Genomic DNA, 22,104 nt, shown 5'->3' with positions numbered 1-22,104 from the left:
AAAAATTATTATGCACCCGGCAAAAATCCTGCACTGACTGACGTTTAAGCCGCGACAAGGTTTTTTTCTCTCTCTTCTAGTAGATAATAAATCGTTTGTAATAACCTGTGCCGTATGATCTTCACTATCGGGGGCATCATCTATACCCGTTGGGCCGTTTGCTCCGGAGCATCTTCCGGAGGTCATTAAACGGAAATAAAACAATCGGAAAGAAAGGGCGAAAAACACCTATCCTTTCAGGTGGCACAGGTGGGGGAAAACAAGCCGTCAAGGAACAGTCATAAAACCAAACGCGAAGTGATTGCGCACCAGATCCTTGGGAACATACGAGCAACAATACGGACCTGCTGCGGCAGAAAAAGGGTAATGCATAACGTTCGGTAGAGAGTATCACTTGCCAAACAGGTACCAAGGGTTCAGATATCTGATGCAGGTGCGATTCGTTGTTTTTTTTTTCTTTCCCCCTTTTTGGTTGGGAAGATTAGAAACACCGTTAAATGTTTGGTAATTTTTGCAGCTAGATGCAAAGCAACCGTTTCTTGGTGCGTGCAATGAATAAACAGATTTCACTCCTCATGGGAACCGAACATCATCATCTCGCGCACCATGGTGCGCCCGGAAGATGAGCGGGAATGTTAATTTCTTCCCTTTGTAATTTATATTCCCCGTACGGCGAAAAGGTTACACCCGATCCGATGCAAAGCAGACGAGAAGAAGTCCCTTTCTGGTAGGTTCAACACACACACACAAAAAAGTGGATTGATTATTATTTATTACCTCGCCGGTGACAACGGCAACGGTACATTCGTGCAGTGTCATCTGCGATTGATTTTATTCAAATATGATTTGCATCCATCATTAACCTTTACCGGTTTGATGTGGCAGACTCCGTACTTCGTTTCTCACAGGTGAAGCCGCACACCTGAGGGTAGCGTGAGAGCGGTCGGTTTAGAAAATTTGCTTACCGTTAAGTTTTCCCGCCATAGGTGGGAAAATTCGGCTGGCCGTGCTCGTTACACACCTGCCGGAGCAGGCCCGGGAGGAGGGGGGGGGGGTTTGCGGAACTATAAAAAAGAAAAGCAAAACCTTTAAAGTTACTCGTCATCCCAGGATTCTCTTCTGCTCGAACCTACTTATTATTCGGAAATAATCGAGCATAATGCGGACGTCCCGGTGGTTCAGGCGACAGCGGCGCCGATCTTCAAACGGCTGGACCGAGGTTCAAATCCCATCCGGCCGACCGTCCGGACCGGGATTTGAATCCGACCGTCCAACGCGTAGTGTGAGGTGTTTATCTATCGATAGTCTTTGTAAGCAATTCGATGTTCTTCGTGACCTTTTAGAAGTCGTTAAGCCAAGAAGAAGAAGCGACACCCATACAAAGGCTATAAATAATGTACCGGAATGGGTGCTTGGGAATGGACCAGAAACAGAATCGCGTTCTTTTCAAGTGTTAGCTAGCACGGCTCTTTCCATAACGCCAAGTGCGCGTCAACCAAGTACGGTCGGAAGGACTCTGTCCTTTCTCTGTCGATCCCCCTCCGATTCTGTTCACCCTCCTTGCTTCCCAAACCCCCTTGTCGCTGCCCACACACAAAAAAATGCACGTGTTCATCGTCGTCGCGAGGGGGAAGCGAGGGAAAAATGAAACGGAAATGCGAGAAAAGCATGACAAGCCTCATTCAACCTCACACAACCACTCTCGCGTCGCACCCTCAATATATCCAACGCCGCACACTCAATATATCCTTTGCGGGCAAACAATCCGGCGAGGGTTGCGAGTGTGGAGGAGAAATAGTTATTACTACAAATGCATTATCATCATCAACGGCCCAGCACGGTTTGGTGGATGGACAGGGAGAGCAGCAGGAACGCGAACGCGGTTCCGATGGGGGAAAAAGCGGCTAAGCACGCTGGTTATTGAAATTGAATCAGAATTCATCAACACCATATGGTCCAGAAAAAGCGTCACTCTGGTGCTTTCGAGGGGTAAAAACCCTTGGCGCTAAAGTAGTTGTGGAACCGAAACGAAGTGAACGTAAAACGATAAAAAAAGGATAAATGTATGTTATTATTTTTTCAACCATCCCCCTCCCGTTCCCGTTTCTCCGCAACCACCTTGCGCGCCGGCTCACCCTAGCAGGTCCACTTCATTCCGCGGGACTGGTTTTAGTTTTTTCGCGGTCTGGAGCTGGCGGCTAGAGACGGCATTAGTCCAAAATGCCCGATTAGGTTGCTGCACACCAGCCCCCCCTATGCAGCACGGACTATCGTAATCGGTACTGATTGGGTTTGCGTGAGCAGTACACGCTTGGAGGATTTAATTGGTCGGCGTGGGTTGCAGGTGCCCACAAAAAAACCCAGGCAGCGGATGCAGAAATCCGGATCCTTTCCGATAACGTGGCATTTCCGCGCGCTCACCCTCCCATAACATTCGGCTTGGAATGGGCTCTAGCTGAGCTTGACCAGTTTTAGGGGGAGACGGTCTAGAATTATCCAATACGCTAATGAATCATCTTCTGATGCAGTTTCACGAAAGCAACAGCGCGCCCTAGTTATCGAACGTACTTGGACAGCTCTCCGTGAGATTAGCTGCAACGAGGACATCCACATGAACGTGTAATCGATCCCATTGTACAGTATTTAATGTTTCTCAACTGCTCCGTCAGCCATTAGGGAAGTGTTTTGTGGCTCTAACGGGGAATTGTGTCCAGGCCCGCATCAAATATTGGCCAATTTCGCGAGGCTTTTTTTCAAAACGCCCCTTTTTCCCCCGGGAGTTAGCAACGTGGGAACGCGTTCCGGAGAGTTGTTGTAAAGTTTGTTCTCCAGTTCTTGCAGGAGCTCCAATAAAACCCAGACTGATTACTATTATCATCGTTCGACCTGCGGAAAAAAAAGTCAACCAGTTTTTGAAAAATCCCTCGAGGACTTTGCTTCCGTAGCTGTCCTTGCATAGGGACACACCCCTGTTACAACCCTTTTTTCTTCCCCGACCCGGTCAAAAACAAGCTTGTCCTGAGCAAATGAGCATCAAATGAGCACTGTTTTCTTTGGTCGGTTTCATTTCCGTTCCTCGAAACCCGGGCAGCTCTCTCTCTCTCTCTCTCTCTCTCTCTCTCTCTCTCTCGGGTGCTGAGAGTTGAATTACATTAATTAATTCATATGCGCACTTGCACGTGCGCGAAACAAAAAAAAACAAGCGGGGGCCATTGTTTGGTGCGATGGCGTGGTGAGAAAACTCGAGTGCCAACACTAAATAGTTCTTTTTGGCCGACTAGTCTCTTCCTGTGGTAGTTCCCACAGATTTCCGCTAGCCCTTTTTTTATCATTTTTTGGACAGTGTTTTGACGTTTTACGGCTATCGCCTCGTTTGCCTTTTGACGCATAATGCACGGTGCGTGCGTGTGTGCGTATGGTGATCGTCATCGCCCGCATAATTTGAGATGGGTTCGTACTATGGGTGCGTTGTTTTATTACGTGTGCCTCTCTCTCTTTCTCTGCTGCTGCATCTTCTACGGTCGCGAAGGTCGAAAAAGGGTCAGCATGGCTCTGGACCAAACTTCACGCCCAAAAAATCTCGGAACGCCGCCACATTCGCATTGTTTTCTCCCCTTTGCCCAGGACAACCACAAAACAAAAAAGGTTCTCTGTTTTAGAGACGCCCTGCCGAGCAGGCTAACCGGTGCACCGAGACCCGCATACAGACGTACACCAGCAGGAGGACGCTTAACGCCTGACGTTCAAGTGCTTCGCTCAAGTGTGCAGTGGTATTCCACATGGGTGAAGTTTGTAGCACGAAACAACATTTTCCGGTGTCAAATTCTGTTTTGTGTCCCGTGAGTGTGTCTGGTTTTCGGGTGTACGGAGGATGCGTTCCGAGATCTCCAACTTTCAACCTACTGCAGCACAAGAAATCCACACCCGAAAGAAAGAAGCGTTACATCAGCGATTATCGAGCATCGAGGTGATGAAAGGTTAGGCGCGCCGGGTTTGGGCAGGCACGACACGACACAAAGGCATTGTGCCTGTTGGTAACCTGGTGAAGCCTCTTTATCTAACCTCTTTATCTAGCTGGACCCGGGTGTCAATGTCCCCTGGAACGCTGCACATGAGTCAGCATCGGCCAGACTGATATCGTCCGGATCGTTTGCAACCGGATGGTTATCGTGCGATTTAATTCAACGATAGTCAAATGCACAACGCACAACCGGGAGGCAAGGGAAGGGAGGGGGGGGGGCGTAGATCAATGAACGATGTAGTACGACCCACAACAAAGAATACGTTACACAATGGCGACAGTTGATGCTGATAATATACCGTCGCCCGGTACCACTCGCTAGAGATATGCAATCCGCACATCTGCACGGTTTTAATTATATTTCTGCAAATGAGCAGTTAAAAGGCGCACGACTTGAAAGCTCAATCTCTTCCGCAAATGCTGCGGCGTAGAATCTTCCCACTGAATAATAGATATCGGTGCTTTGTCCTCGTTCAGACATCAATCGGGTTAGTTATTTTAGATTGAAGCAGCCTTATCCTCCCGTGCCCCTTTTCAACCTAAAGCGAGCTATGGATGGAGCTAAAATTAATCTAATGAAATCGTTCAATAGCGCAACAACCCCGAAATCGTTCTCTCCCCCCTTCCCCCTCCTCTCTGTTTCCGATGGATGATTATTACTTCTTAGATACTTTACGTTTCATTTCTGAGCAAACACAATGCCTCACTTTGCAACATGCAAGAGCACGCGAAATCCTCGCTAATGACGATAATCAAATGGCGCAATTCTCCCGTCTTGTTTGTCATCCAAAGATCCCAAGTTCGCGACGCGACAGGAACGCTTCGGTAGGCAAAGCAAACCAACTTCCAAAAAAAAAAAAAAACCGTTCGATTGCCCGTATCAAAGGTTTTTTGGGAAATTGAGGGAGGGAAAGCAATGTCGAAACGCGGATTGTGTTGTAACAGCGTTTTATTTGCCGCACTACACAAAGCGCGTTACGCCATCATTGTGCTTCGTTATCCTTCTCCCCCCCCCCCCCCCCCACACACACCCCAAATAATGTGAGGAAGAGGGGGTGGAAATTAATATGTGCTGCAAAGTACAGCCCAAGTAACATCACCGGAAGTGGAAGGAAGAACAGCATCACGAGAGTTTGTTGCTTGTTGTGGGACCCGGAGACTCACTTCCGGGGCTTGGGGCAATGGAGGGAGGGTAGGTTTTGCTACCCTGTTCGCGATCCCTTTTTCAAAAGGAAAAAAAAGAAACATAATTTTACATCAAGGATCACAGAGAGGCAGGCGAAACATCCGAAATTTTTTCGATATTGAAAGTCTTGGATTGAGGATTTTATTTTATTTATCTTTTTTTTTCACCCCCCCCCCCCCCCCCCCCCCCCCCCGTTCATCCGCTCAACCTTCCAACGGTTCAACAAGTTTGCTCGCGTGAAGCTATGTGAAAACCACCTTCTCTTCTCGCCCCCCGTTAGCGACGAGGTGCGCCGTCATCCTTTAGGTTAGGGGCTAACGAGTAGCCAAAAAAAAAACCCAGCCAGCACCAGGCAGCGCGGCGCGGCATGCGAGAAGCACTGCAAATGCCATATTTCATACAATTTGAATACATCTCACAGTCTGATGGAAATTTTGAATGAAAATATGCTTATTAGAGCACATTTCGGTTCACACTTGCCGCGGCGGAAATGATGCCGCGCTCGCACAGCGTTAAGGGAAAAGGCTACTAGCGAGAGAATCGGATTTCGTACTGGGTTTTTCCCCCTTTTTTTTTTGCTTCTTTGTGTGGAAGCTTATCTTTATTGTTGTTCGATTTTTTGAGCATCGCCATGCTGGGAGAAGGTTGAGGTATGAGGAGGTAGATGCATCGTCGTTGGTGCCACAGGATCACAGTAATGTGCAGTGCCGCTAATCGCTCTGGTCAGGTGTACCCATGATGAGTCATCTGTAGCCCTCAAATCATTCCCTCGCAAGGTGAGCTCCAGGAGGTGTCAGGTTTCGAGCCTCACTACTGAAACCGATAACTTTAGCTGTGTAAGACACGCAAGCTGTCAAGCTTGCGAAGTAGATATTTCCCCATGATATAAGAGCGAAAGAGTTCGGGGTGCTTCACTCACTACTGGAAATCTAAGTCTCAGTCTTGGATGTAAAGCAAAACGATATCTAAACCCCAGAAAAAGAGTAGGAGACACCGGGTTAAGGGCTGAGAATGACTGGTAATCTGGCAATGTCAGTACATTCGTTCCAACACAAAACAAAAACAAAGAGACACAAACAGCTGTCAAAAGCAACAGCGAGATAACAACAAGCTAGTTCCATCAGATCTCGAAGCTTTTTCTTGCAAAATAAATGCTCCACTCTCTGTTCCTGATTGGCAAACAATTTTAAGATCGGTTGTTGCAGCAACCCTGTCTTTACGTCTATCGTGGGATGAAGCGATAACTCGTGAGGATTTCGGGAGTGACCCACCAGGACTGTTGTTGGAGAGTGAAAAATGCTATGCAAGGCTGTGTCCCAGCACCATCGAAGCGGTGAGTTTTAAAATCCTCTGATATGAATCATTGCTCTATCCCGTACGTACCTCGCGTGTAGCTTCTCCCCCAACTCTATACTTTCCTCATACCTCCACCACATGAGTGACGCTTCCGATCGTATTCGAATGCCCATAAATTATGTCAAACCGGCCCCGCCGTGCCCGTAGCACATATTGTCATGCAGGAAACCGGCTAGTGGATATTTGCATAAGAGAGGCACCGTACCACTAGCCTCACTCTGAATTTGCGAGGTGGAGTTGGCGGGAGTTTTTTGAAGATTCCAAACGATCCGTACGCGCGCACACGCACCCATCCAGAGCACAGAGGCCTTTCGGCTCCACAGTTCCAAATCCAGTTAACATGGAAGCGTCTGCTACGGGGAGAGGAGCGGGACACGGCTTCCGGCACGCCGGTGCAACGTCGTGCCGGTGGCAATATGTCAAGCGAGATCAACTTACCAAACTCCCGACGCACCCACTCCCGTCCGGAAGGATTCACATAAATAAAATAGCATTTTGCAATTAAAAACTTTGTCCGCAGCCGGCTTCTTCTTGGGTTTTTGACTCGGTGCTGCCCGTGTGGTATGGGTAACCACCACCATTGCCCGGACCACTATTGTAAACCGCAACAGCGTAGAATCGGAGTGTCCAATTGGCACCGAAAAACGGCCACACAATGGGCCAGCTGGACGTGTGGCGTCCGAGCGCCGAATGGGATGGGTAATGAATAGTAGGATTAAAAGGTTACCCGACCCGACTGTCACAGCTTCCCACACAATCCCAACCAGCTTCATCCCATTCGGCAGTCGGCAGTGAAGCGTGCAAAACAGTAGCCCGGTAAGTAGTAATAAAATAAATCAAATCATGATTTTGCACGAAAGGGTTTTGCACCGTTGCCTACCCTGTCGGAGAGATCGGTTCTGTCTATCTGGTGATGAGGAGGACGGACCTGGTGTCCGGGATGGATGGATGGATAAGCGAGGAACTATACAGAGGGTATGGATTATGGAGTTTACGGCTTTCACCGCTGGTTGATCGCACTTCCCCGTAACGAGCAGGAGAAGTCGTTAAATCTACGTTGGTAGACAAACAAATAGCGCAAACTAGCCGAAGTCGTCCTCAGTCCTCGTCGGTGTCGTTTGGCTTATTGTTACCATCACTAAGTGTCACATAGTATTTCGCTCTTGGTGCATTAAAAAACCTATCAACATAAATCCGATACAAAAACACTGCGAATGCAATCAACTGACAGGTTGGTAATGCACTCGGCGCACTCTACAGTTCCAATATTTTTTCTCCAATAAATGTTCCAATATTTGTACCCATCTTGCTTGCTCGAAAGTTTTATCCCGAGACGAAAGCAGTCGCTACGACGCCTCGTTAGCATTCCAATAGCGCTGAGAGTCCTTAGAAGGAAATCGTTTCACCCTCAAGCACTGCACTGCGGAGGATGGGTTGCCCAAAAACTCGGTGGCAACGCAGCGCTACACTTTACCGGAAGTGAAACCGTATCGTAAGGCACAGTTTTCGCTGCACAAAAGTGTGTCCCCCGCCCGGGCGTCCTGTAGCGTTTCGCGATCCAATAATTTCGTAATTTATTGATGGTGTTTTGCATAATTTTTCAATTGCTGTGCTGGTGCAAGGGTCGCCACTTTTCGGGCCGAGAATGTCAGGTTCTTCTCCTTTTTTGCTGCTGCTGAATCGAGCCTAAGGTTTCCGTATAACGAGTGCTTTGCTCAGTGCAGGGGTGGGCTGTTAACTCTTGAATGTACAAGCAGAGAAATCCACCTCAAGCGTCAGAAAGTACGATATTAAACTATAAAATTGAAACGTCCAAAAAACATCAGTAAAAAAGCAAAAAAGTGTAAGAAATTTTGCCCTCGTTTGACACATTTGACATTCGGCTTGAACTTCCAAATATTTCCCGCAGCAAAAGCATGTCTTCATTCTCGACACTCACAAGGGTTTAACGGAAAATATTTGATTAAACCAATGCTATGATGATGCTAAGATGACGCCGAAAAAAACAAATCCCCGCCAAGAAATAATTCTTACCATCTAGACGCACTGCTTCCCACGTTCCCACCTAAAAAAAAAGGGAAAGTATGTCGGTGCCAGGAATAAAAAAGTCACCCAAAATGACATTACACCGGAATGGGAAGCGCCAGATTTTTATCGCAATATTGACACCTCGCGCAAAATCCAAATAGCTCTCGGCGGAATCTCATCTGCACACAGCAAGGTTCGGAACATTACCGAAAACCTAGTCGCCAGCGGGACACACACAAAGGCGAGCACATCGTAATTGGTTTTCCTTCCTCTCGGTTCAGCTTTTTTGGTTTTTGTTTTAATAATATCAAATCTACCAAAGCTTCTTAACGATCTTACCCGAGCGTCGCGATATTCTTATGAGCCCGAAGGTTTAATATAGCATCGAATCGGGCAAACCTTAAGCTTCCAAACGGTTCGTTGGAATTGAAGTTGTGCACATAAACATTCCTGATGTGATGTGTGCAATAATGTCACACTCGGCCCGGTGGAAAATGGAACAAACCGTACAAAGTTCGCGCCATACTACGCGCTTCGCTTCGCATCCTAACAACGGACGAGAGAAGAAAAACGGCCAGCCACAACGTTCGCACGGGCAATCTTCCCCGGGCGCCAGTGGTGGTCGAGAGGCGAAGCTCTCCGGTTGGAAGCTGGGCTATGAAATACCGGCCACAACTCACCAGCCCAAAACCAGGACAGGAACATCTCATTTGCATCGGTTAATTTATTGCCAGGCGCTGGCGAAGAAAATGGACGAGTCACCCAGGACAGGCCACTGGCGGACACACCGGTGCACTAATGAACATGTTAACAGTAGTCGACACAACCCGAAAAGGGGGCAGATAATTGAGTTGCGGCATTCGGGGCTAACCGCTAACCCGTACGGACACGGTCCCGAAGAAAGCGCGACAAAAAGGAGCGGAAGGAATTCTCGTCCGCGGGGAAAATTTATTTCGCCCCAGTCTCCGCAGGATGTGCCCCGGGCGCTCCGCGAGGTTGTAAAATAAAGGAACAAATTATTTTTAATTGCCACGCTGTTAGTTACGTCGTTGGTTTCCCTTCGTCGGCGGCGGCCTCTCCCAGCTGTCCTGGTGTGGTGGCATTAGAGAAAGGAAACGAGGATTTGGAACACAAAAAAAAACACCAACTCCGGTGACAGATCGCTCTATTGCAGACTCGTATTCCCGGAAAAGCGCGGACACTTCCGTTTCGTCACTGTTCGCTTTGCTAGACTGAGTTCGAAAAAAAAGGGGTAACCCAAGAGTGAAGCGTAAAGAGCTGCAAATGAGGCAAATAAATTTCAATAAAAGGACTAGCCAGAAATGAAATGCTGTCATCCTGAGCAGCAGCAGCAGCAGCAGAACAGAAAGGGATCCTTGAAAAGATGGTACCATTAGGAGCGGAAATTATTATCCAGTTCGAATGGTGGTTTTTTTTCATGATACCGGACCGGAGTCTTGGTAGAGTTTTACATGTGTTTTACATTTTTTAAAAGCGACACTCAAACTCCGTAAACTTTTCGATAATCTTATCTGGTCGTCGCGTCGGCGACGCTGTCCCCATAATTGCCTGACCGTGGTCAATCATGTGCAGAAACATAAAACTCACAGCCTGAATTGATTTGTGTAGACCTTTCCGAGCCTGAAGCGGGCAATCAAAACACCACCCGGAATACGATTTGGAGGTTAGAATCGCTCCAAATTCTGGTCCAAAACTTCTCACCAAAACCCTGCGGGTCGGTACCTTTATGGCTCAAAGTTTGCGTGGAAACCATCAAACCACACATGCACACACGTCCATAAAACCAATCATATCTCGGGTGTCGTAAAACTTAACACGATTATTTCGTGCCGAGAGCGCGTTCTTGCTCTATGTGCGGTGGCTAGATGGATTATTGTTTTGATGGGATTTCAGTTTTGGAAGCATCGTCCGGCAAGCACAAAGCGCTAAACTGCATGACTCGGCCCCGGCTAAACTTCTTTTTTAACGGCTTCGATGTGCTTGAATACACACGCAAACGGCAGTAAACTCGGGTTTCCAAACACTTCCCAGACAGGCTATTGATGATTCATATGTGGCAGACTTGCAGACGGATCGTATTTTATCCATGGCTCAGCATAGGATTGATTTCGTTGGTGCTAATGTAAGCCTACCGCACGTAAAACTAGATGCTCATCAGCTCCGAATGCCTGCATCCATCCAATATTTGACCTAGAAAATATTCAAACATGGCCGCCACCAATTTGACATTGTAAAACTTTGCAGACAGAAGCCTGGCTGCACAACAATTACGGGTGAGGGCTACTCTTTCAGAGTACAGAAAATCGATACACAGCTAGCAAATCAAATAAAGCCTACTTTGATCCATCTTCCGTTCTTTTCAGGGTGGCTTTCTATTGCTAAAACCGTCAGCCCTTACTTTATAAGCAAAGCTGTTACAACAACACTAATCTCCCATCTCACACCACATCATCGTCTAGCCGTGTGGCACTGGTGTGCTGCCCCCCCGCACGGTAAATGTATGGAAAATATCAATTAATTTCGATTGATTATTCATCGGCCGTGCCGTGCAGAGATTGCCACACGTTGGCAAAACTGCATGTAAAACCGGCACCGTGTACCCCGCCCGGTAAGCGGCCGCTCCGTATCCTAATGTCTTTGCACATTAATCATACCGATGCCGATGGTGATGACGATGATGATGTGAAATGGTGGAAGAAGCAGCAAAGTTACGTGCCCTCAAGGGTTGACTGCTTCCACTTGCGAGTTACGGTTTGATTGGGATTATCTCGGGGGAAGTGATCAACTATGCTCTCTACTGTTGGAATTCCCCACACGCATAGGCATACCGGCCTGACGTGAAAGTAAATGTAAATAAGTACAGATAGTAATAAGATCCAAGATTATAAGGAACATTGCTTTGTCTGCAGATGTTACATCAAATAACCATAGTACACCATAATGAAATTTGGAAAATTTTCAAGATAGTTTAAGATGTCTGACATTGCTTTAAGACGAGGTAAATAAAATTACCAAGGAACGGGAATGTAGTTACAAATGTTTGCTATCTTATACTGACCACAGCTAGATAGAGTTGTGTTTCTTTGGAACGATCGCTAAGGGCTCCTCACAGACTTCTGCAATTCTGAAGTCACATTGCACCTGAAGTTGGGGATATTGCTACTGCTGCTACTATTGACAAATAACCCCAATGCTCTCCCCATTATCAAGCAAAGGACATTAAAGGTCCGGTGGTCGAGGACCAATCTTCACACGGTAGAGGCACGGATCATACCTCTTCTTCTTGGCCTAACGACTTTCTACTAGGTTACGCCGGCCATCGAATGGCCTACTAGACTGCCGATATTTCCACGTAGTTGGATAAGTCAGTCCTCACTACAGGGGGGCGCGGTCCCGGTTGGATTTGAACCCCTGGTCCTGCCGTTTGCACCTGTAGTAAGTCTGTACACTCATTGCCATTATAACATGCTCTGCGATAAGAAAAATTAAACTACTTTATCGTCCGTTACATAAACTTAACGCTTAGGCCTGCTGTAAAATTTCAATAAAACGCATAATAGCTAGCAAACTCGCTAACCTTTCATTGCACTTCAAACCACACTGCACAACCGGTTCGTACGTCATCCCGTGCCACCCGCTGGCCAATTGATTTGCACCATTATTTTCCCCCAACAACAACAGCAACAAAACACCGTGACACACGCCACCCTGAGCACACACCAGCCAGCTTGGCACTTATTCAAGTTCTTATTTTTTGAAAAATTACGGCCAATTTCGATGATAAAGCGCATTTTCATGTCTCCTGTCCCGCTGATCAAACCAGTCAAGCCCGCCCGACACCAAAACCATCCCCAAAAACCTCCCCCTTCCCCCCGCCTGTACGCTGTGTGGCCGTGATGCGAGATATTTTATGATTATGAATTGTGTTTTATTTCACCATCGTCGTCGCCAAACAAAAAAAAAAAACCTGTTAATATATCTATTCATTTATTATCATTTTTTATATTCCCCGGTGTGCATGGTGAACCGCCAGCCAAGTCACCCACTCGAAGTGGAAGCGGAAGAGCTTTTCCACGCGGGTGAAAATGGTTTTATGTTTCTTTTTTTTTTTACACTCCTTCCTTCCACGAACGTTTTGCGTGCCGATTTTCTTTGTTGACATACAATACGTTTGTAGCGGCCGTATCGCTTTGGGCGAACGGTTATCACCAATATATTACGCTCTTTCATGACTGCTTTTTCGTGATACATTTTTGCTACCGTAGAAATGCCGAAGAAGGTGTGCGTAAACCGATCATCGAGTATGGTAGATAAATAGAAATAAATTATGTTTGCGGTGCAATTTCTCCAATCGCACCGAACCGAACCGAGAGGGTCGTTTTGTTTACAACAACGTGTTTCTTTTCGCTCTGCTATGGTGGGGACGTTCATAGACTACGTAACGCTCGAGTGAGGGTCCGGGAGTTGGGGTGGGGGGAGTAGACTCTAGCTTTACGACTATATGTTATATGTAACAAAATTTTCGGACAAGCTTGCTTTGTTTAAGGCGATTGCTTCAAAATTTTAATATTATTTCATTATAATCAATTTTATAACCTTTTGTACCAATTTCTCGTCGTTTTTTTGTATCACATCTCTTGATGAGAGTATAAAATGTACCCCTACCTGCCGTGTATAGACCGACGTCGCTGTCGCTTCTACCCTCTGGACTAACCGCTTATGTAAAATTGGCGATAAAGTGTTAAATCAACTTGACATTTCATCCAGAATTTTATATATTGTTTTATTTAATGCTACTGTGACGGCTCTTTACCTTATGGTCAACACCGCATGTATAACGAAATCACAAATTTCACAAGGCATTTCCTCCTTGGATTATGCCTTATTCCAGACAAACTATGGTCTCTCCAAAATTGTATATTATTTTATTTTTATTTTTATTATTGTGAAATTTTATTTCATAATATTTAAGTAAATTTTTAAAAGGGAAGAGGGGTAACATTTAATGGGAGGTCCATCCCAGCGCTACATTTTGTTGCGATAGGTGGAGGGAGTTGATAAAAAAAATCCCATTTTTAGCGTGCCGTAATTTATGAGCCGCCCTCCAAAGGAAAAAAAAACCACACGCACAACTGCCAACCCCACGAAGGAGGTTCATTTTTTAACTGGGCCAAGGAAATAAGTCAAACACCGGCGCGTCTGCGATGACGATTTGTCTTGAGTTCGGCTTGATGTTTGGGCAAATTAAATTACATCAAACCGCACATACATTTGCTTCCCCCTTTCGGTCCCTGAAGGGCGAAAAGCGCGAGCGAAGGGGTTTTTTTTTTTTTGTTTGTGCGATCGGTTCTAATCCATCATACCGAAAACACGTTCGCTAAATAGCAAGCTATTGTGCAGAAATAGTAAATCGAATCGAATCGAAAATCAACGGCTACCGGTCACAATATTATATGTAGCGATGGGAAAGAAGGAGTGTGTGTTTTTCATTGTTTTGTTCGTTTCTCTTTTTGTTGTTGATTTCTTGTTCTGCTCGAATGAAAACATTTTTAAATTTCATCCGATCAATCTCGTGTAATTTTTTCTTCTCTGCTGTGGTGTTATGCCTAGACGATAGAAGCCCTTCGGGCAGGCCCTTGAGAGATAGCGAGAAAAGTTTGAGTGAGTTGACTTTTTTTTTTCTTTTACTGTTAACACACAAACACAGCACAGCAAGGGTTAGGATCCTTCCTCTCATCTGTATACTATCCTAACAAAAAAAAATCTCTCGCATATCAAGTTATGTTTCCTTTCCAAAAGCAAAGCATCATCAAATTTCTGCATGCACTTTGTCAATATTGATAGTACACTTTTTGCGGACGAAATGCGAACCTACTGCTACCCCGCAGGCAATAAGCGTAATCGTATGGGCAGAAATAATCCTATCTCCCTTACGGCAAGCTTAGCAAACGGCGCGGAAAGGTTCAATTACAAAGCAAATTAGAAGCACTTATCGGGGATTATATTGTTGTGGATTGCTGTGTGAATGCATCCTTCCGCACCGCATGTAGTGGCGTCTATCGATGCAAGATTAACTTCCAGTGCCTACTGGTGGTCAAGGAGGAAAATTGTTTCCGAGCCGTTTTTTTTTTTATTTTGTTTGTTGCCTTAAAGCGTCATAAGTTGAGACGGACACTGAGGCACGTGCGATGCGAAGGATAGAAAGACAGCAGGTAGCTTCAGAGCATCGATTTGACGAGGAGTTTCTTTGGAAGTTGGAATGGTTGAGCTACAATTTAAAAAAAAAAAGGTTTTGTAAAGATTTGATGTAAATGGACTTACCCGGCACGTGCCACAGGTAAACGAAGTGAAAACGAAACAATGCCGAAAACATCGCAGCTGCCTAAATCACCTACGAGTCTTTCCCAGTTCTACTTGACCATCGTCCACTTCATCCTAGCGTTTGCCTAGTGCTACGTTGACCATTGTCTAGAAACGACGACGGTTGTCTAGCTCTACCTATCTGTTGTTCACCTCATCTTGACAGTTGTCTAGAAATGCCTCGCCCATGTCTAGTTCTTCTCAGAAAACCCTGGCAAAGGAAGCTGCACACCACTACTCAGCAAAAAATCACACCAACTTCCACATGAATGGAGCGAGATTTTGTGTGTTTTTTGTCCTGCGTCACATCGGAAGTTCGCAGTAACGACCTCGATTGACTTCACAGCATCTTGACTGCTAGTGTGATACATATGACAAGGACGATGCTGGGTTTGTAACGCCAAAAGTTTGCCGTCCTGTACCCCCCTTGGATGATTAATTGCCGGTGCGATCCATCATCATCGTTCACGATGACGTTACGAGCAAGAACGTTAGCCATGTCTGTTACGTGCCGAAATGCCTGCCACGCAGGGAAATCCTTACAAACGATTAAAAGATGAATTTTCATCCGGACCGTGCCACGCTGTAGCTGAGCAACCTGTAGTCCATCTATTCAGCTCGCTTTCGTTCTTTGTCAAAGCTCGCCCCGAATGCTACGCATTAGATGGCAAACATTTGAATGCCTCCATTAATTGCACCCGGGAGAATTCGGTGAAACACTGGAAATGCGTTTAAGCTGTCCAGTTATGGAACCGTCGCTCGCTCCTCTCCCTCGGCGGTGTTATATTCCCTCTGCCGATATCGCCATGATGCACCATGATGCACCACCGGGTGCATAAAGATTGATGAAAATTGATAAAAGCTGCCAATGCACAATCGGTCCACTCGGATTCGCATTTCACGTCCCGAAATGGGGAGCCGACCTTTTGCAATCGCTTCACAATCGGTGCAGCACTTTTCAACGACATCCCGTACATCCCCGGACAGGCATCCGAAGAGCTATGACGAAACCCCGTAATGACGATGATGGAGTAAAATTAGATTACGCTCACACACTGTTTTGCTGCTTTGCGGGGCTGGCATTTGATTTGAGGCAAAAACTGCATACACGGGATGGATTACATGTGCCGGACGGCCATCTGGACGAGGAGAGGTGAAGCGGTAAGTATAATTGGTGCAATTTACAGGATCCTATTCGTGATTCGGTGCCTGAATCTTGCGGAAAGCCGGAAACTATAATTTAATTTGAAAATAGGGTTTCGCAAAACCGAATGCACAGCATCCAGCGTGCATGGTAGCTGTAATCTGATCGCCTCGAGGGGAACCGCTGTCTGTGATATGGCTATTTTCGATTTGCAATAAAATCTAGGTACTTGCATTCGGATTGGTCCAAGTGTGCTGTCACAGCTCACTCCTACACACTCAAGACAGACGCACGAAACCGCACCGAAATTTGCCGCAATGTGTTGGAAGTTACTTTAAAATAAGGATCGATAATGTGAAGAAAGGCATTGACAGCTGGCTGGCTGTCATATTATGACAGCAATATTATTTCAATTTTCTCCAATCAATAAACGTCAAATAATATCGTGTTTTGCTGACAGAATTGAAAGCCTAGTATAGTTTAGTATAAAATAAAAATCATCGCCATCAATCTCTCTCTCTCTTTCTCTGTGTGCCCAAATATTTTTGTATTAGTTGCGAGGTTTTTTGAGGAGTTCCCAAATATTTTTGGTCCTGTCCCAAGGGTTTTTCACGCGTTCCCATATGTTTTTGGTTCACATTTTTGGAATTATATACCACGGGACGAGAACAAAAATATATCAGAAGACTTTTGCATCAAACCTAAACGACAAAGCGGCATAAACCCAACAAACTTAAACAGCACCTCATCTCCTTTGTCACCTGACAGCTCTTGCCTGACTGGCTATTTTATATTGTAGAACGTAAAACAAATTGTCCTCACATGAATAGGAATGTAATTTCTGCGAGCACATGATGATTAATATATGCGCTCAAAAGAAAAAAAAGGGACGATTGAAATGCCTCCACCAAAAAAAAAAAAATCTGTTCTTTGAGTCGGCCGTGCTTCAAACACTGTACGGTTGTTGAAAAATTACCAATTGTCAATTGCAGCAGAAATATTCAACCCCGAAAAGGGCAACCAAATGTTGGGGAGAAAGAGTATAACAAAAAAGAAAAGAAAGCGTACTACGCATTGCGACGGCTTTGAAAAGCCGGCCCTTTACCAGCTCTTATTGTTTGCGTGCAGGGATGCTTCAGTTGCAGCGAAATGCTTCATCTACGCCCCGCTTTGCGTGGCTGCAAGTGACGACCGCGCGCATACACCCGAATGAAGTGGGGTACTACCGCACAGACGCTTCAAGAGACCGTACGCAAATATTGCACCACTTAGCCGCTTGTAGCGAGCCACGACGGGCATGCTGCCTCTATAATTGGAACCCGATCGAAAAGGGGTGCGGCGGAACGGTGCCGGATCGCTTTCACGCCCTGTCTTGTCAATTTTTCAGTGTTGGTTTAGCGATCAAATAAATCGACCCGACGACTAATTTAGCGTTTCGCCGCGCCGCGGGTTTGGAAAAAGACACATTTTCTCACACAAACCTGCGCCGGCTTGTTGTTGATGGCACGGCGACGTAAAATCATAATTTAGATCGTTGCTCTTGCAGGAGTGAGGTCCAGACGCACAGTGCCAGGCGCCAGTGTCTTCCCTCGCCCGTTCGACATTTCAGCGCAGGTTGCCTGACAGCGTTTGGTACGGTATTGTTTCAGACGCCACCGGTCTGTCAATCGTATCAATCCCGAACCCAGCGCACCAGATTTGTCAGCTAAGATGTCTACCCGGAGAGTGGAGACCTAATTTTAGCTTCCCAAAGTAGGCACCACTCGGCATGACGGAAAACCTCCCCTGGAGAACTGTGGCAACGTTGCTTCAAATCCAATTCCGTAACCTCAGCGGTCGAGGATGGATCGCGCTCATTTTTAATACCACCACCAATCCAATTAACGGAAAAACTCTTTCGAATGCTAGCTTCCGGGAGGTAGCCATTTGTCTGACATGCCGTCAGACTTGGCACCTGCAGTCTGCTCTCCCAATACGAATGACCCGCGAAAGAGCGCGCGCATTTCACGTTCATTATTTATCGCCCTAATCCTGTTTGTGGCAAAGTTACGCATCAAAAGTACGGTACGGAGCAGGAAAGCAAGGAACATTTTTCACGCTACGATCTGTTTTAAGTGCGCTCTTCTTAACCTCCTTTTTTCCCCGACTTCGTCCCAATTGCCACGATTGCCCGATTTGTCCCGGATCTTCGTCATTAATTGTTTGATGCGTGTTTTAACCCGTTGGTCGCTTGCTGTACCATCAAAAGAAAGGCGAAAAGATAAGTTAATTAGACGAAAACATTTTTTTCATTGGCGTGCCTTGCAAGCGTACCACCGATTAAGGGTTGTGTGCCCGGCCGCTTCCGCGCGCCATTTGGGCAGCTCAGACAGGACAGTAAAGTACTTTTTAACAGGATCATGCAGAGTGGAAAAAAGGATTAAATCTCGATACCTTTTTTTTCCGCCTGCCCCACCCAGTGCTTGCCGTTGGCTCGGCATTCCAGCCACCCAAATCTTCAAAGGGCATTAAGGTTAGATGTTCGGGTTTGCAAGTGTAGCGTAAAGCTTTAATCGAAGCATTGCTTTCCCGCACCATGTTGAATGGCGTCTCGCGTTAAGGGAAGATTCTTGTTCTGCTACTTTGGCGCGTCTGTACCTGACATCCCGCGCCAGAATCGGCTCGAAAAAAGGGATCGCGAGGAAACGCAAAGGGGTTCTACGTTCGGGGGGAAAAAACAAACCCGCCACAAAAACACCAACACCACCCCGCTTTCCGTGCGATAAATTTTCGCCCCGGGTAAAGGGCCAGGTCCATTGCAAACGGTTGCGGTGGGTACGGCTAACAAAAGCAACAGTTCGAGTCCCCGGGACACGGGTCGAACAGGCGGGTGGGAAGCTAATGTGCAGCGGGAGTTCGATTTGCACGCAACATATTTCAGCCTGCCATTTAAAGTGCGCGAAGCAAAACACTTTTGTTTACACTCCTGGACACACTTCCGGGACGGGGGGGGTTACCTTCCGGTGGATTTGGCCGGATGTGGTTTGCTAGCCTCCGTGACCGAAAGGAGGCTGGACTGGACGTGTAGGATTTTTTTTTTTTGCGGGGAAGCAATGTCCACTTCAGCTGCGGGAGACTACCCGGGATAGGGTTAACGAGGGACAGAATGCATCTACGAGGGAGCGATAGTAACGCTCGAGGATCGAATATGCATCGATACCGCTTCTCTCACTTTGTTCCATCGCATTACGCACGGGAATCGATTCAACAAGGTGTATTGAGAGCAGAATCACCTTTCCCACTACCGACGGGCACGGGCTGACTGTTCCGGCGAAAGCCTTGACGAATCGTCAATTTATGGAGTCGACTGTTGTCGACTCCTTTTTCTGCGACACTTTCGCGCGCCGCCGGGGAGTTTCAATTTTCAGCTCGCCCGACCGAGCGAACGCGTAACGAATGCCCTTCGCTGCGAATGGTCCACTTCGCCCGTTTACCCCGAATCCGATCGGTTCCGCCCAATTGATGCCGTGCATCGTAACGGTAGTGCAAAAGCACTTCACTGTGTTTTAAAATTTGCGTGACAGCATTAGCAGTCCGGAAATGTTGACAAGATGCTCAGATTATGTTGTTTCGTTTCCAGACGTGCAGATGGCCGGGACGTATCCCTCTGCTATTGGACGGTGTTCGATTCTTTTTTTTTTTTGAGAGGGGGGGGGGGGGAGGAGAGGCCGCCAGCAGCCGAGCCAAGGAAAAGGAATCCGACATTCGAAGTGCGCTTTAGAGGATGTTCGATTTCGATCAACACTTTCATATCCGGCCGAGCTATTAACGCCGACACCACCACTCGTACGAGGGGTTCGTGAGCACTTAAGCTGACAGTGGGTAGCACCACCGCTAATAAAACCTGAAATTTATGATTATGAAGCGTATTTAGCGAACCGTTCGGCCGTTCGATAAGCATGGGCATGGGATGTGTGCGAAATGGGCAAACAAGAGGCCGAGCTTGTCACACTGGGCGCAATCTAAATAATTACTATGCAGCCCGAACCCAGCGATCGAAGCTCATCAACACCGGCACGTAGTCCAAGTTCACAGTTCATCCGTCAGCCGTCCGCCGTCCGCCGGGGTCGGGCCGGTTAGGCAGCCATAAATTTAATCACCTTACCGCCAAACAGAAGCCACTCAAAGTGGGATGAAATCATAATCGTTTATACGATCGTGGCGGCTGGCTCGGAAATCGAATTCCCATTCTCGTCATCGTTATCTTGGCAGCGGTTAATCGGTGCATCCGGCTGTTGCACGCGTGTGGCCATTAATCGCATCCCCATTTCGCCGTACGCGACGTGAAAATCTGTTCAAATATTCATTTCAGCAAGCCGCGATATCTTGCAGACAGAGGATCAATTAACGTGCGATCTCCTCCCCCCCTTCACCCTCCCCTCCTTTCGGGTTGTTTAACACTAATTTATGTCGGCTGCCCTGTTTTTCCCCCTGTGTGGCAGGCCGAGATTTCGGGGGTTGTGTAAACACAGGATTACATGCCGAATCTTGCGCGGTGACGCGTGCCTCCAAACAAACATCGGGTTAACCGGGCAGGTAGCGGGGACTAATTTTCCGGACGTCCGCACCTAATCCTATCCGGGGGTGTTGCGGGCTTGCAAAATCCCAACCCCCGCACCATTTCAGCGTGTTACGGAGGTGGTAGAAACAGTTTCTTTTCGTGCTTTTCGCACGCACGCATGCACTTGTTTACATTTCACTAAGGAGGTGGTCCACAAATTACGTAACGCTAAATTCTCCTCCATCCCTCCACGATCGTAACAAAACGTAACGCTGAAAGGGACCCTCGACCTCCAGTATTACGTAACGCCAATGCAACCTCCCTCCCCCCTTCCCTCCCCGCCAAAATTTCACCTAGATATTCCTCTAATTCTTTGGGAAAAAAAATGTCAAGTTGATTTAACTCTTTATCACCAATATGACGAAAGCGGTTAGTCCAGAGGATAGAAGCGACAGCGGCATCGGTCTTAAGATGGAAAGAAGTTGTAAAATTTTGACTCTTATAAAGAGATATGATACAAAAAACGGTGAGATATTGGACAAAAGGTTATAAAATTGATTGGAATTTTGAATCGATTGCCAAAAATAAAGCAAACGTGTCCCGAAATTTTGTCACACATAACTTGCTGTAACGTACCACAAAGAGGACCCCTCCCCCCTCTAGTGTAACAAATCGTAACGCTAGAAGGAACCCCCCCCCCCCACCACCACCACCCTCAAAGCGTTACGTAAGTTATGAGCGGACCCTATGCAATAATAAAATTATTATTAAAACTGATTTTTGTTTTATAAAATCAATGTTGAAAGTGATGAATTTCCGTTCAGATAGGTAGTTACAGAAATTTTGCATAGAAATTGTAAACTAATCAGCGTGCGCGATTCCTAATTGCCGTGCGCGACGTCTCCGAAAGTCGTAGATAATCGTACACAACGGTGATTGTCCGGTACATCGCGATTATCGTACCGACCACAATCTCAAGTGTTTCAATTTCGGTGTGACACCAGGCAACAATGCGCCACCAGAAAAGCGGCTTTATTTATTGACCGTCGCACATCCGGGGCCCCAGGGGCCAGGGTTCAAACAAAGGACCTCAACATGCGGGTTGGCCGAACGGTCTGCCAGCCTAGCCGACCGACACAAAGCATTGGGAGGGGAACCTAACTAACTAACTAGCCTTTTTTTATTTTATTTCCATGCAATCGTTAGTTTTTATCAAGCGGCATAAAATCTAATTTCACCCACGTATCTCACGGGGGGTGTTTTCCCGGTGGAAGCAGTTGCAGTTCACTGCTAGGGGGATAATCAGATCGAACGCTTAAAAAGGACGTTCCGTCGGAAGGGTATCGGGAAAAATAAAACAACAAAACCAAAAAGCTACTACACAAAGTAAATCAAAGACCGACCGTATGCGAAGCGAAGGGTACGTAGCTTACGGACAACCCGTACAC

General features: G+C 46.7%; 2 protein-coding genes across 2 annotated transcripts in view; both read left to right on the top strand.

Moving 5' to 3' along the window:
• The window catches only part of LOC126567677 (dihydropyrimidine dehydrogenase [NADP(+)]), a 338,650-nt gene extending 319,389 nt beyond the window's left edge, over positions 1 to 19,261 (top strand). The window contains exon 6 of the mRNA XM_050223898.1: positions 19,250 to 19,261. Within this exon, the coding sequence (XP_050079855.1) occupies position 19,250 (1 nt within the window). The 3' untranslated portion in view covers positions 19,251 to 19,261. The remainder of the gene's footprint in view (positions 1 to 19,249) is intronic.
• The window catches only part of LOC126561148 (uncharacterized), a 506,370-nt gene that overhangs the window by 370,972 nt on the left and 113,294 nt on the right, over positions 1 to 22,104 (top strand). The gene's annotated exons all lie outside the window — the stretch shown is intronic.

This window comes from Anopheles maculipalpis, chromosome X (genome assembly GCF_943734695.1).
Source record: "Anopheles maculipalpis chromosome X, idAnoMacuDA_375_x, whole genome shotgun sequence".
Lineage (NCBI taxonomy): Eukaryota > Metazoa > Arthropoda > Insecta > Diptera > Culicidae > Anopheles > Anopheles maculipalpis.
The sequence above is the reverse complement of the archived record's forward strand: the minus strand, read 5'-3'. Positions and strand labels throughout refer to the sequence as shown.